The 15,685-nt window shown below is 44.9% G+C and overlaps 1 protein-coding gene across 1 annotated transcript in view; it reads left to right on the forward strand.

Annotated features, from left to right (window-relative positions):
* Positions 1 to 15,685, forward strand: part of adgrv1 (adhesion G protein-coupled receptor V1) — a 159,069-nt gene that overhangs the window by 53,568 nt on the left and 89,816 nt on the right. Inside the window, exons 33-51 of the mRNA XM_064296515.1 lie at positions 218 to 1,029; positions 1,364 to 1,573; positions 4,604 to 4,734; positions 5,195 to 5,294; positions 5,624 to 5,803; positions 6,204 to 6,367; positions 6,680 to 6,767; positions 7,952 to 8,030; positions 8,260 to 8,398; positions 9,164 to 9,305; positions 9,705 to 9,970; positions 10,270 to 10,445; positions 10,868 to 10,992; positions 11,451 to 11,632; positions 12,066 to 12,215; positions 12,313 to 12,393; positions 12,695 to 12,953; positions 14,360 to 14,482; positions 14,913 to 15,135. Coding sequence (XP_064152585.1) covers positions 218 to 1,029; positions 1,364 to 1,573; positions 4,604 to 4,734; positions 5,195 to 5,294; positions 5,624 to 5,803; positions 6,204 to 6,367; positions 6,680 to 6,767; positions 7,952 to 8,030; positions 8,260 to 8,398; positions 9,164 to 9,305; positions 9,705 to 9,970; positions 10,270 to 10,445; positions 10,868 to 10,992; positions 11,451 to 11,632; positions 12,066 to 12,215; positions 12,313 to 12,393; positions 12,695 to 12,953; positions 14,360 to 14,482; positions 14,913 to 15,135 — 3,630 coding nt within the window. The remainder of the gene's footprint in view (positions 1 to 217; positions 1,030 to 1,363; positions 1,574 to 4,603; positions 4,735 to 5,194; positions 5,295 to 5,623; positions 5,804 to 6,203; positions 6,368 to 6,679; positions 6,768 to 7,951; positions 8,031 to 8,259; positions 8,399 to 9,163; positions 9,306 to 9,704; positions 9,971 to 10,269; positions 10,446 to 10,867; positions 10,993 to 11,450; positions 11,633 to 12,065; positions 12,216 to 12,312; positions 12,394 to 12,694; positions 12,954 to 14,359; positions 14,483 to 14,912; positions 15,136 to 15,685) is intronic.

Below are 15,685 nucleotides of genomic sequence, written 5' to 3' on the forward strand. Positions count from 1 at the left end.
CACACACTGAGCTTTCATTGATCATTCTAATACTCGATATCCATAATAAAACACATGCTTCTCTCAAACCCACACATGCACACAAACACAAAACACGCATACCACCCATACAGCAAACACACTTAAACAATTAGGTTAAATGACATTTATTATTTTATTGAATGCACGCATGCACATGCTTTTAAATACCTTTTGTTGTTTTGTTTCATAATTCCAGTGGAGGTCATTTTGGAAATCTGGAGATCCTGTACAGCACATCAGAGATCGATGTTGTCAGCAATGCTCTGAAGGTTGGCCAGGACCTTCTCCTATACTTCGGACAGCCAGTGATGGCGGTACCCTCTGGCGCCACCCGCAGGCAAGTGAACATCACCTCCAGCAAGCAGCCCCTGGTGGCCTGTGCAGCGTTCTGCCTCCGTGAACGAGCCTGCCAGGCCTTCTCCTTCTCCAACGTCTCCAGCGTGGCCACCTGCGATTGGGTGAACGAGGGAGCCAGCCAACTGGCCAACTCACCACAGTTTCTCACCTACGTCAAAAACTCAACGGCCACCTCCTCCCTGTTCAGCTCTCAGGCTATCGCTGGATCCGACTACCTGCCGGTAACGAGTCAGGTGGCCACCATGTTCGACGGGGCGGGAATAGCCAACCTCACCGTACCCATCTTGACAGACACACTACCAGAGGTGGATGAGAGCTTCAACGTCTATATTCTGAAGGTCGACTTGGTCAACAAGACCGTGCCCGCAAGGAACCAACCCACGATAGGTCAGCCGGATTCAGCGGTCGTGACCATCGGCATGAATGGGGACGCTTTCGGGGTCTTTTTGCTGTACTGCATCAGCCCCAATGCCTCAAATAATGGCCTCTACCTGGAGGTGAGGGAGGAGCCTCGCACTTCTGTCCTGCTGGTCGTAGAGAGGAGGGTGGGCAGCCTGGGTCAGGTGACCGTCGAGTGGAGGTTCGTTGGCGGCACCGCCACGCCCAACGTGGATTTCAACGGGACGGGGGAAACCCTCACCTTCGTAGAGGGTATGTCTGTGAAACTGAGTACCATTGTGGACCAAAGCACAACCAAAACTGCTCGCCAGATATCATAATATGAAAACATATTTCACCAGGGAAATTTAAAGAAGAGTAGCAACACTATGAATAATGCCCAGTTTAATGGTACAGGATGGAGGATAGTAGATAACGTTTTGGCATTACCATGTCCTCTCTAAGGTTGTGTATATTAGAAAGAACAGGTCTTCTACCATCTTGTCAGCTTGGCTGAGGCATGGTGGCGCACCTATTATGAAGGTTTATTTTTATTTTTTTAAGTTTTACTGTATTTTATTACTATTTTATATATGAAATTCTGAAGGGGACCTGAGGAAGACCATTGAGCTGTTCATCGTGGACGACACAGAGCCGGAGGATAATGAGACGCTCATGATCGGGCTGGTGAAGACCGAGGGGGGCAGCCGGATCCTCCCCAGCTCCGACACGGTCACCGTGGTCATCCTCGCCAACGACCACGTGGCAGGCCTGGTGGGGTTCCACGCCGCCTCCCGTTCCGTCATCGCTCGAGAAGGTGGGTGCCTCTGCCTGCTCACCGCCCTCCTCATCCTCAACCTCATCTTCACAAGCTCCGACACTATCCCCCCCATCCCACGTCCCTGACTGACCACGCCCCTGTCTTCGGTTTGTGACTATGCAGACGATGAACTCTGCTCACACTTTGCATCTGACATGCAATGTGGAATCTATAAATATCTGCTAGTAATTTTATAGGTGGAAGTCAGGGATTTCAAACTCAAGTCCTGGAGGGCCACAGTGTCTGCTGGTTTTGGCTAAAGAGACCACAGACATTTTCTTTCCAACAAAACTAGCTGTTAATTGAAGGGAATTTGCAAAACCTGTGGGCACTGTAGACCTCTAGGCCTGGGGATTGAGATCTCAGGTGCAAGTGTCTTGTACAGTTGTCAAAAGGTTTCAAACTCAGTTCCTGGAGGACTGTGACTTTGTTGATTTTTTTCAAGTAAACATCTTAGCTGTATTGGCTTGGCTGGCTGTAGACCTTCAGGATCTTATTTTTAAACCTCTATAATAGACACAGAAACTGATTTTGTAGTGCACTGTATATATCAGCTACACAATGGACTCCCTACTATATCTGCTTAGAAGTCTGTCTTATTTCTTGTCTAGCAAATGTGAATGAATACCATGTCCTTCGGCATGTTTTACCTTTGTTAGACGTGTGTAAATAGTGTTTCCTTGGCATGGAGGACAGTTGCACCAAGTTACTGTACATGTGTATGCACTTGTGAATAAATTCTGTAATTTGCACTAAAGCAGCACAATTACGTTACGGTTTATGTAGATTCAGCTCTAATGTGTATCATTCTAGTGTGCACATTCAGGGTCCCTGTTTTGCCTGTGGGGGGAAAAGAGCAGTGTTGCCTTTCTGGTCTTAAAAAGAAACCACATATGGGCCAGTGAATTCACATAAACCGCCACCCCACTGTTCCACATGCACAGAGTGTAATGTAACACAATTAACCAGCAGCAGCCAGTTGATTGGTAGGATTTTACCAACCAATCAGAGCTTGCTAACCATGAACCTTTGCCACTGATTTAGATGAATGAGGCATTTGAATTTAATTAGTTTATGCTTGGCTTGAGGTATTTTATTGGTAAGCTGAGTGCTGTGTCCCTTTTGCAACTGGTTAATTGTGAACTAGGAAAAAGCATGAAATGCAGATCATGGTGACTCTGTGATGCAAGCATTAAAATGGGTAATTATGGGACCAATATGAATCCACAGGGGTCCACAGCCTTTTAAGCAGTAAGAATTGTAAGTGGGTGACGTATTCCTTTAGCTACTTGTTTCAGGTCTCACCATGCTGCACTTTCAAGCTGAACTGTGTAGTATGTACTGGCCCAAAAACATACAGCTTGCGAAAATATCAAGATGCTACATCTAGACCAGTTTTGAGGGAATAAAAACTGAAGTGCTGACAGTGTCAATTAAATCCATGTTTTATTGCACTTAACCTTCTACTATTATTTTGCATTGTTTTTTTCTGTTACATTCAAATTTTAATTAAAATGCAGAGGCCTCTGTGTGGCCTTTTCTTATTTGACATAGACCATTTTTGTTTTGGTCATGCATTCAGCGACATTCTGTAAGAAGCTGATCTTTGGTCCAATGATAAAATAAATAGTTTTATGTGCCTCGAATAATGTATTTGTGAAAATGGTTGAGTGACTGCGACTCACAGTTTCCCTGAGTGTTCAGCTAAGGGCTGGGCATGGCGGCCACCGTGGTTAAGCATGCTCTATGTGAAGAAACGTGAGTCAGCATGCGAAGCATTCCTACAACAGGTGGCGGATGCGGCAGGTGGCATGGCTTTTGTGCATGCATGACGGAACACTTTAATTCTCTTTGCGGTGGATCCTAATACCTCTGACTAATGGTGCGTTCAGTCAAACTGCCCCTCGGGACTCTGAAACCAATCCAGAGAGAGAGGGATATAATCAGAAGAAGTGCTCTTCCAGCTGAAGAGATGACAGACATTGGCCTCTTAAATTGTGGGGGATTTCTGGTTCTGGATCTGGGGGAAGAAAAAGTTGTGTCCCTCGCTGAATTTTCTAAATGAGTAGCTCCCTCGAAGAAGTAAAGTAACTATGTTTTTCCACTAGGGGGCAAAGAACATGTAATAGTATCTGCTCAGTCTTCTGTCAAATCACTCATTGGTCAATTCTGAGAATGTATAGAGTTACATGAAACTCAATTTAGGCAATGGTGGCTATGATGATGTAAAATGTCCAGTGTTAATTCAACGCTAGCAGTGTTAATTTAACACTTAACAGGTATCTGTTAAGTGTTAAATGTTATCTATTAAGTGGTGAATTAACTCATTGGACATTTTACTGTGTATGTTTCAAGGAGATTGGGGGATGGGTTTGCCTGGAAGACACATTGGTCAGCTTTTTGGCAAAGTGGCTTGTGCATGAAATGCTGCTGGATTGACAAAGCCTGCCGCTGTCTGTTTTTAATAATTCTGTTATTGCGGTGTTGGTTTTTTCTTAAGGGGCCTGTACATACGTACACATGCAAGAAATGTATTGCATGCTTTTGCACTTTCAAATTACTTCACTCTTCCGTTTTTACAAATGAAAACAGCCCTTAATGTTACAGTGAGTACCTTACCTTCCTGCATGACCATGGTGCTTCTGCCGTTGCCTGCTTCACGCAAACGCATTCATTTCTGCATCATGCTGTGTTTTCTGGTGCCTCACTTGCTGGTTCAAAGCTTTTCCTTTTGATAGGTTGGAAATATGAAAGGCTTTTTTTACAGGAATGTTACCATGGCTGAAAGCTGTGTCTGTAGGTGTAGATTCCAGTATTTGCTGTAAAACTCATTTTAAGTGTGTAAGTATATAGGCCCATAAGTATAGCTTACATGCAGATAGCCACATGATGAAAATCTAGAGTGTCTGATTTGCCAGCAATTCCTAGTGTCCTCTCTTTAGTCTTCATCAGGGCGAGGTGTTTTACCACAGTTGCGTGGCGTGTTCTTGGTGACGGCTTTTTAATGCGGTGTGTGGGCGTTTGAAGGAGAGCTCCTGCAGCTGATGGTGGTGAGGACGGCTCCGGGGCGAGGGAACGTCACCGTGGACTGGAGGATCCAAGGCAACCGTGTGGCGCAGACGTTCGCGGAAACCTCCGGTGTGCTCTTCTTCACTCAGGTGAGAAATCGTGTCACAACAAACACTCTCTTCCTCAATCTGGTGCACTTTACTTTACAGTACCTTACATTGTGAATGACTTAGTATTCTCTTTTAGCTGCATTTGAAAATGGGTTATATGTGTATGTTAAATAGGTGTTTGACTTTGTTTTGGCTGATCAGTGCATTATTTGGTAGGCGTGTAAGTTTGATTGGTGTTTGACTGTTCATTGTGGCTTATCAATTCATTATTTAGTAGGTGTGTATGTTTGTCTGTTCGTTGTGGCTGATCAGGACATTATTTGGTAGGTGTGTACTGTATGTTTGTTTGGTGTTTGTTTTTTCTGGCTGATCAGGGCATTATTTTGTAGGTGTCTTTGTTTGATTGGTGTTTGACTGTTCACTGTGGCTGATCAGTGCATTATTTGGTAGGTGTGTATGTTTGATTGGTGTTTGAATATTTGTTTGAATGTTTGATCAGGGCATGCTGAATTACACCGTAGTCCTGCAGCTGCTGGATGATGGGACGCCAGAGGACAAAGAGGAGTACAGAGTTACTCTGTCAAATATCCGCACGCAAGGTAAACCCAATCTCCCTGTCTCAGTCTCTGTCAGTTAGCATGTGCTCAGTCACTGTGTCACTCGGCTCCTGTATGTCAGTCAGTCTGTGGGTCAGTCAGTCAGTGAGTCTAAGCTCAGTCATTCTGTAAATGTTCCATAAAAACTCTGTGATTTTGTTACCCAGTCGGTTTTAGCTCATTCACACCATTTCTTTGCTTTCTCAGTCACTCATTGTGAGCTCAGTCATTGTCTCTTGTGACTTCTGAGTCAGTCACTCTTTCTCAGTCAGTCGATACATACTGTCTCTCTGTTGATGTTCAGTCAGTAAATACTCTCTGGTGTCCCTCAGGTGTGATAGTAACAGGTATGGCAGCGCTGGACATCCAAGGGCGCGAGGCGGTGGTGACGGTCGAAGCCAGCGACGAGCCGTTCGGTCTGCTGAGCATCCCGCCCTCCTCCCTCAGGGTGTTCACAGAGGAGCGCAACGTCACCCTCACCATCTTCGTCAACCGCGAGTTCGGTGCCTCAGGTCAGTACCTGCCAGAGGTAGAGCTGGCGGAGTCTGGTGGAAGAGAAACCGCCATCATTTTGTAGGGATATTAGAAACAAAATTCCAGCCCATTCAGTGTTTTAAACTGGCCCTCTTCAACCTCTGTTCTGTGAAATCACAAGGCTAATATCCATAAGACTCACTAAATTCCCCCAAAATCTATCCATGAAGAACAGCACTGTTGAAATTTTGACATGTATCTGGTGAGGTGTGATGTGAGTTCTTTGGCAACTGCATCAAAACTGGTATGAAAAATCAGAACAGTAGCTTTACCATGGTTTATCTGAATTATAGAAGACCTGCCATCTAAGTGCTTTGCATTCTGCTCCAAGAACAGCCTGATAGAGTGTATAACGGTTTTCCGATTCTCTCCCTGCAGGGGTGGTCAACATCAGCTACGAAACGGTGAGAGGGTCGCTACAGGACCTGACCCTGACGGAAGGGGCACTGGCCGACCCGGGCCTGGACTTTGTCCCTGTGTCGGGGTTCGTGCTGATGCAGGATGGACAGACCTCCGTGGCCATCTCCATCACCGTCCTAGACGTAAGACATCTAGTGGCCAGTCTACATTGGTCTTCCTCATTTACTGTAATTCAACAAGTCACAGCTTTAGAGAGTTGCAAATCTGTTTAACACTGGAGTTCAATGGCCATGCTTAGTTCTGTATGTGTGCACATTTATAGTTGTACTGAAAACATGAACTGAGAATATCAGCAGGAGCAAAGCTAATGCCACAGAATGGAAGTGTTACATCAGTACCATTAGCTTAGGGCTGTACTTTGATCAGTGCCCTTTCTAAGGCTCTCTTTTCTCTACTAGCACGCAAAGCTCGAAACTGTATTGTATTTCTTTCAGGACGACATCCCTGAACTGCAGGAATTCTTCCTGGTCAATATCACATCTGCGGTTCTCGTCACAACCCTCATGCCCCCTCCTAAATTAGGTACCGCCTGTGTGACAGTGTGTGTGCTTTTGCTCGGCTAACGGACATTTTTTGTAATCAAGTGTTTAATCTTACAATTTATTTTTGGTATATTATTTTTAAGAGACATATATGAAGTATATTTTGTTCATATGTGCTGTGTCACTTCATTTTTACATGATTCACTGATCTGTTGCCATTTCCTTCTCAACTTTCAGCTGTCTAAAATATTCCCTCATTGAGCCATACTAAAAAAATAGAAGGGGGGGAAGAAACTCCTCTTTGATTATTTGCACACTCATTTGCATTGATTGATATTCAGACACTTGCCAGATAAAAGAATACATTACTTCCATTTAATTATTTCTCATAAATATTCACAGAGATTAAAAGCCCTCCATTAAAGAATAATTTGTTGACATTATAAATACTCTCGTTACAGCACTTGCCAAGAAAGAAAAAAAGCTTATTTGCTTTAATATTCAATATTGGAAGCCAAATATCAAATTAATATAAATACACATCTGTGTAATATACATCTGCTCTCTGTTAATTTTCTGTGCTATGACTGTGGCTGTTTCATTCCTGCTTGCTTATCCCATGCGGTTTCTTCTTCTTCTCTCCTTTCCTTTCTCTTTCCGCAATCCTTCCTGTGTTTCCATTAGATGTGGTTCTTTACACGCTCAAAGGTAATGACAGAGACCTCACTCTGTATGTACTGTAGTGCTTTATACGCTGCCTTGCATATCCTAGTATGAGGTACTACGTTTTTAACCCTTTGTAGGCTGTCATGCTTTCAAAAAGTTTTATTCTGTGAAAAATGTGGGTTTTTTTCCAGATTAATTACTCTAGCTATAGATACTCTAGTTAATCTAGCCTGAAATTCATGGGAGACGATGTGGTGTCGCTGACAGTTCTGGCACTGGGAGACCCCCCCCCCCCAGAACCGGTTTGATTGATTGTGTCCTAAATCAAAGGACACTTTGGATCAGCGGGTTCTGGGACGCAGTCTGCCGTGCGGTAAGCCGGACCGGGCCAAGCAAAACCGGGTCGGCGCATGCCTGGCGTGGAGAGGCGGCGCTATTGGTAGAAGCGTCTCAGCGCGTGCTTTCGCTGGGGGGGAGCCGTTAGCGCGAGAGCGCCGCTAATTCCGGGTCTCCGGTACGAACGCGGCGTGACCACAGAAACCCGCTGATTGTTCCCAGATACGCAGGGCCTGGTGGCGGAGATCAGCATCGGCGCCAACGACGGGGTCAGAGGCGTCGTCGGGTGGCAGAACACGGAGTACGTACCGCTCACGCGCCGCGGATGACCTCCGTGAGGTCACCGGGGTCGCTTGCCGTAGATGGCATTCCGGGTACAGATGTTGCTGTTACGCTGTATGTGTGTGCTTGTTCTTTAATGTTATTCATTAACTCCATGTTGCCGTCGGGAACACTGGTGCGTCTCCCGGTGTGTGTTTTTACCTCCCTGTCCTGTGCTAACCGCCGTCTCTGTCTGTTCCCCTCTTCAGTTTTGAGGTCAACGAGACGGCGAGGTCGCTGACGCTGGTGGCGTACCGCAACAGGGGCACGTACGGGAACGTCTCGCTCTTCTTTTACGCTCAGAACCTGGAGGCGCAGATGGGACTGGATTTTAACGCCACGTCGACGGTAGGCCTGAGGTTCTGTCTTCTTGTTGTTGTTTTTTGGAGCATGCTTTACAGCTCCTGTTTTACTGGAAGTAGTTAAAGTTAAATACCTGTTACCTGAAAGTCCCCTGCAGTGTGTAGCTTGTTACCTACACAGTATCATGCTGAGGGACACAGCAAAATTCTTAATTTTAAATCCACTCTGGCAGTTTTTATATGAGTCAGGTAAGAACAATGTATACTTTGTTAGGCTGAACATTTCTCTTTCTACACACATTTTTTCTGTGTAATAAGCTTAATGCATAAATATCCAGATGTCCGTGCTTTAAATCGCTGATCATGGTGAGCTATGGAGTAACCTAAGTTGTTACAAGCTTATTTAAGCTGTTTTAGCTTCCAATGTCCTGTGCATAGAGCATCCAGGCATTCAATGTAATGTGTTTAGTGATATGTGTAAATTTACAAAAAACTAAATAATACAAGTATACGGTAAAAACTGACACGATTTTAGGTTTGGACCACACCTATGTCACTATACTGTGTTGTTCAAGCTAAAGCCAGCTACACTGAAATTAGGCAATACCAGAGCTGTACAGAGCTGTAAAGTTTTGCTTTTCTTTCTTTTACGAGAGGTTTTTTCTCGCCACAAACCTGTTTAGACCTGGTCTGTGATCTAAATACATATCTGGGCTATTGCCACACCCACGTTTGGTTTGCGGCCTTTCGTTCAGGCTAACTGCGATTGCACTCCGCCTAAATGTCTTAATCAGATATATGCGTTTCGCAGATCCTGCGCTTTGCTGACGGGGAGACGCACAAGTTCGTCGAAGTGCAGATTCTGGACGATGACATCCCCGAGGGAGACGAGAAATTCCAGCTCATTCTGGCCAATCCTTCTGTTGGGCTGGAGCTGGGCCAGAACACTACAGGTACTTGTGATGATATGCTTGTACTGGGGAATTACTGTGTGCACAAGTATAGTGTGGAAATGAGGCATGCAGGCTAGGCCAGCTAGACTGCAACGACTTCATTATTTATCCATTATGAAACTTGCTTTTGGGCTTTGAAGCAGTGATGGAGGTTTGAAGCTTAATGAAACCCAAAATGGGAGGAGCTGTCATAGCTCACTAGTGAAAACCAATCGCTGTTTTCTACTGTAGTAAGGAAGTTATTTTGATTGGTTTAAATAAGCCACAGATTGAAAGGTTATTGTAGCTCCACTTATTATGAGGCTCAGGAAACCACCTTTCCACGCTATTACTTAATGAGCAAAACTATGATCGCAGCAACGCTTTAGGTTCAGCTAAAAGCCATCTTTCGGTCCACAGCGACGGTGACGATCCTGACCAGCGACGACGGTCGCGGGGTGATCTCTTTCAACGGCACGGAGGACTTCCTGCTGCAGGAGCCCACCTTCCTGTCCGGCCTGGCGCGGAGTGTGGCCACCCTCTACGTGGTGCGCGACCCTCCGCAGGGCACCTTCGGCACCGTCAGCGTCCAGTTCCTCATCACCGACGCCAACGGGTCCCTCTCCACAGGCGACCTGGTGCCCTCCCAGGGGTTTGTGGTCCTGGAGGATGGAGTGAGGTTCAAGGTAATGAGAGTGGAAGGCCAAATTTGGGAATGTGTTAAGGAACTGCTATTAATAATGGAGACTACTTAATTAGCTGTTTAGGACAGTTGGTTTAAGTATGTCATATGCTTGCCTTGTGAATGAAATTGATTCAAGGTTTTCTGGTAATAGTTTAGTTATTGAATTCACTTCACTTGGTTTTGTAGTGATTACAATGGTATTTGGTAATCAAGTGGAAAGAGTGAAGTTGGGCATGGAATTTACAGGTAGATATAATACTATGAAGATTTCAAACTGATAACAGCCCTGTGGTCCCTCAGGTCCTGGAGATCTGGGCGGTGCTGGACGAGGAGCCAGAGGTGAACGAGACCTTCACCGTGACCCTGTCCAACCCCACAGGAGGGGCGCGACTGGGCCAAAACCTGGAGACCATCATCACAGTCCTCCAGAACCAGGCTCCCCTCGGCCTCTTCCGAATCTTCCCTTCTGAAAACAGGTGGGGGGTGTGTCGGGCTCTACCCCAGGCTAGTACTCTGATGACGTGCAGGAGAAAAAATCCAGATCAAAAACGAGAGTATAAAATAGGAACAAAAGCAAAATAAATTATAGTACTGAAATACACTTTTATTCAAATTATAGTACTGAAACACACTTTTATTTCCTGAGTCCAGCACTGTCATGTAGTATCTAAATTTCCCAGGCAACATTTGTATTTTAGAAATATTTAGGGTAATGTGGTCCTTTTCCCTGCAGCTTATTTAACATTGTTCCCTGTTTTCAATCTCTACTTCATATTTCTTTACTGAAGTAGCACCCTGATTATGCTGAGTCTTTATATTTGAGAATACAATGCAATAGCCACTTCTGAACTGACTCCATTGTGTGCGTTTGTGTGTGTGTGTGTGTGTGTGTGTGTAGAACGGACACGGTGACCGTGGAGGAAGGGAACAGGACCGTGTTTTTCACGGTTTCTCGCAGTAACGGCCTGGAGACGGCGGTCAGCGTAGAGTGGGAGACCCAGTCAGACACGGCCTTTGGCATGAGTAAGAGAGCCTGTTTGTGCCAAAAGACTCATCGGATCAGAATCTCAAAGCTGCCGTGTTTAGCAGGTCACTCAAGGGCAAATCTGAGTTTAGCCACTTTACTGGAAAATCTAATCCATCGCACCTAATCCCCAAATTAAGCAGTTGTCACTGCATATTTAACATGTTAAACCATTTGAAAATGAATTACTTATCACAGTATATTTAATCTAATCCCTTGATATATTTACACATTTTTGCAGCATAATTGGTTACAGCCATTCGTTTTCAAATAACAATTTAAATATTTTTCTCTGCATGTTTAATTAAAACACCTGAATCATTTGAAAAATTTGCTAATTAATTAGTTGTCATGTTTCTCTTAAACCATTGCTTGAAGGTCCTGTGGTTCTCAGTCGGCCATATTGTTACTGCATCACACAGAATTGTGAAGGAGGCATTGTCTTTGTTCATTTCAGAGGGAGACGTCCCAGTCCTGGCTGTGTATCAGCACTTTCAGGAGAACCTCACGGCTGATTGGTGCAACCTGGCCAATAGCGACCCACCCCTGGCCATGAGACTGGGGAGGAGCCTCTCTGGTGGCTCCGGCCCCACCCTTGCCACTCTCTACAGGTGGCAGGGGGTCTTTGTGCCACTGGAGGTACATCAGATCACAACAATGTATTACATTAATTTAGCAGATGCTCTTTTCCAGAATGGCATGGAATATAAGACATCATAGATCCATCCAACTTATGCGATATGTGAGCAATAGAGCCAGACCTGGCCAACAGCATTCCCAAGCCAGTAACACCACTAATGCTCTAAATGTAGGTTACCTATGTCAAACTAGAGGATTGGTACAAATCGTAAATACACACTGTGGATCATACAGTTAATAGACAGGATGTGATAGGGACTGGGATTGGTAGATTCAGGCATCCCTGAACTGGCAGCATTTTTTGTATAACTTCCCCCTCTTGCAGAGAAACTTCCTGGAGCTGGCTGGTTCTTTTTGGTGATTGGTAGAATTTAATCACATGATGCTGTTGCAGGCACACTCATGGTCCATATTCTGTCTCCTTGTGGCATAGTTTGTAATTATCCAGGACCCCAAGAAGTGCACAGGCTTCACTACGAACAGCTCCATCCCCTACATAGCAGTCTCTCATGGGGGCCTTCCTGAGTCCAGCGCCACCAACATCAGCTTGTTCCGCCTGCAACCGGATTTGAACCTCACACTGGTGAGTCTGAAATGCATGTCATCTCAATGTCTTCACCTGCTCACTCATGGTTGATCATCATGTCCCTGAACCTGGTATCTTATGTTATATTTTTCAGGAACAAATGTTGAGCGTTGAAGCTCATGACATCAAATACTTCTCAGTGGACAGTAAAGATTATTTGATTGCATCAAGTCAGGTAAGAGGGGAAACTTTACAAAGGTGTACAACTTGATAAAAAGAAGGGTTATAGCTGTACTATAACATTTATGTAGTAGCAATTAGAAACTGCATGGTGGCTAGAAAGGTAGGAGCTGTTCTTGTCATGCTCTGTAGCATTCCAGGCCATGTTCTGACAGACAGGGTGGATCAGTCATTCCCCATAACATCATAAAATACAGTATGTCCAGAGATACTATATAGTTTGGTAGAGATGGTCCACTCCGTGATGTGACCATGGGAGTCTCTGTTCTTCTAATGTAACATCTTTATGTCCACAGGTCTTTGTCAGGACAGAGGGCGGGTTCACGCCCCATCAGAACCTGGGGCTCCAGGGGGTACTGAGCACATCTCTGTTCCTTCGAGGGCGTGTCCTGTACCTGGCCGTGGGTCTGATGAGAACGACCGACGGCTGTCTGCTGTACCAGTGGACAGACGGACAGTTCCGGAATCCACAGCCTCTCTCTGCCAATGGTCCGGTTAAACAAGTGGAGTCTTTCCTCATGGAGGGCAGCCTGTACTTGCTACTCGTCACTGAAGGTGACCTTTCTGTGATATTTGCTATAAAGTGTTTTGTGCGTATCGTCCCCTTTTTCAGACGCAAAGTGCTTTTTTCTTTAGAAGCCAGTCGTAATTTATTTGCTTGGCGGTTGAATTTGTTTCCTCTTAATCTTACTTAACTTTATGAAGCGGCCTGTGTGGTGTGTAAATCGTATATTCAGATGCATTAGAGCGAGAGAGTTTTTGATGTTGTTCAGAGACGAGGACACGGCGTGCAGAAAAAAACCAAGCGACGAAGCCGCTCGCGATCGAGCGGCTTCCTTATGTTCGGAAGCGGGATTTAGCTCGCCGACCCCAAAAATGTTTGAAACCCCCCGTCGTTCGCCAGCTTCAAACCCGGCGCCGGAGCGTATCGCTTACTTCGGTTTTCCGGAAGGGACCGCGTGGCGACCGCAGTTGAGCGCGAGGCTTGTCATTTGCCGTGGTTGGGTGGGCAGCGTTTCTGACGGCGGCCCGGCCCTTGTCTGTGTCAATGGGATGATTATAAACAACTGTGACAGTGCTCAGTGTGTGCTGTTGGTAAAATAATATCTCCATTCACAAGAGACAGACCCGATGTCCGTCGCACAAGACAGGAAATACAAGGGTGGCTCCGGAACCATGTCCATGTTTCAAAATGTGCGTAGACCACAGACTGGAGTTAAGAGGCGCATGAATTTTCCCTGGGTTGTGAGGCGGTTTTGTTTTCCGATTGAATCCGGAGGTTCATTGCAACGCTGTTCTTACAATGCGCCTTCAGATTCAGGCAGACACTGAGGCACTTCCGCACAAGCAGTAAGAAACGCGCTTTGGTAACAACAAACAGATTGTATTACTGTATGTTACATCTTTATTCTCATCTCAATAGCTATGCTTTGGGTTAAACTTGTATCTCAATCAGGAAGTCGCACAAAGAAGTTAAATAAAACTGCATTATAGTCATTTAGCAGATGTTGTCATCCGGAGTGACTTACCATGTAAAGTGCACAACCTTATAGACGTATGAGCAACAGTACCAAACCTGGTGACCAAGTATATATCCAATGTGAAATAATGAACACATAAATGCTAGTAGAACTACAACTCAATGGGTCAACTACAGTGTGCTTAGCTGGAGATAGTACAGCTATCTGAATCTGTGAAATAAGGATTAGCTGTTCCTGTTGTGATGTAACTCTGTGGTCTGTGGGTTTAGACCTAAGGTTCAAACTCCAGCTAAACACACTGCAATTGACCCAGGCGTCTGTGGACAGGAACTACAAGAATAAAACACGCATTATTGGTAGGCTCTCAGACCAAACGTTGAATTTTGCTGTCTGTGTATGTGTGCGTGTGTACATGCATGTGTGTGCAGGCATGCATGCATGTACCTCATTCTCACCCCACATGTATGCTTTTCCCTGCAGGACCCAATTCCAGCTGTGAAGTGCTGGTGTGGGGGCCCCGGCAGTCTTCCTTTGAGCATGCCCAGTCCATCCCCCTCCCCAGCCTAGTGTCGGCACACAGCTTCACCCCTCCCTCGGGGATAAGTGAGTAACCAATCAGAGTCACACCCTCCTGCATGGTCTGCACCCCAGATATCAATGTCACATTCACCAACAGAATATATTACAAAATACATGAAAAAATACATAGGCATGTGTTGAGAATGTGTTTGTATTTCCTCCATATATTCAAATGTATTATTCAGTGTACCGCAGCATATTTTTCAGTATATAGCAATATTGTTTAATTCCTTAAGGTCAGACAATTGGATAATTGGAAATACAGTAGCTTAAAAATAACAAACATTATGCAGTTTTAGCTCAGAATTTTCATAGCAATATAATAAATAGCCATACAGATTATTTGCAAATGGTAAAATGGCAGCCTGGTGTAGTTTGCTATCTTCAGGAAAAGGGGGGGGTTTAAAAAAGATATATGTACTGATCCTACTGACAAAATTTTGGTCGCTGTCAGCACACATCTTGCTGGCTGGTGGCAACAGATCGGCTCTGTATTCCTGGAAGTCTGAGCTTAACCAGTTCTCCATGGTACTGGAGTCCCCTCCTGCCCGGCAGTTCCTGTCCCTCCCCGTCCCTGATCTCAACACCACGAAAAGCCTCATCGCTGCCACAGGGGACTCTGGCTCCACCATCTACGAGCTGACATCCATCTCTAACCAGTCCGACTTCATACCCAGGTACTGGGACCACTGGGTCACCATGGTAAAGCTGGCCACTGGTTTGTCTCACAAATCAACTGAAAAAGAAAAAAAAAACAATCAAATAAGTATTAAACATACAGATGTTTATTTAAAAACCACAAAGGAAAACTAGTTTTTCACAAAAACTGTGTGCAACCCTTTGAATTTTCTTACTAGAATCACCTTTGAACACCTGCTTTTAATCAATATTAATGTGATTATCCACAGGTGTGCACCTAGGTTACTGCCTTTGACACACAAGGAAATTTGTTTAAGGTGAACCTGGTTTGTAGCATAGAGTTGATTGAAAACTGAAGACATTTAACTTCTGAAGGCATGCTCCCTTAACACATAAAACATTTCAGTCGTTAAAAGGAAAAGTTCATGGTGAAGAAGAGGTCTTCCACTTCACACTCCCATTTTATTTTACAAGTTAGTGAATTAGTGATTACAGTTACTGACCGCTGGCTCTCCCTGACTGATCCTCAAACTGGATCAGGAAGCAGTTCTGTGGCACAGATTGGTATGAATTTTATCTCTGTTTGGT

This window comes from Anguilla rostrata, chromosome 10 (genome assembly GCF_018555375.3).
Source record: "Anguilla rostrata isolate EN2019 chromosome 10, ASM1855537v3, whole genome shotgun sequence".
NCBI classification, from domain to species: domain Eukaryota; kingdom Metazoa; phylum Chordata; class Actinopteri; order Anguilliformes; family Anguillidae; genus Anguilla; species Anguilla rostrata.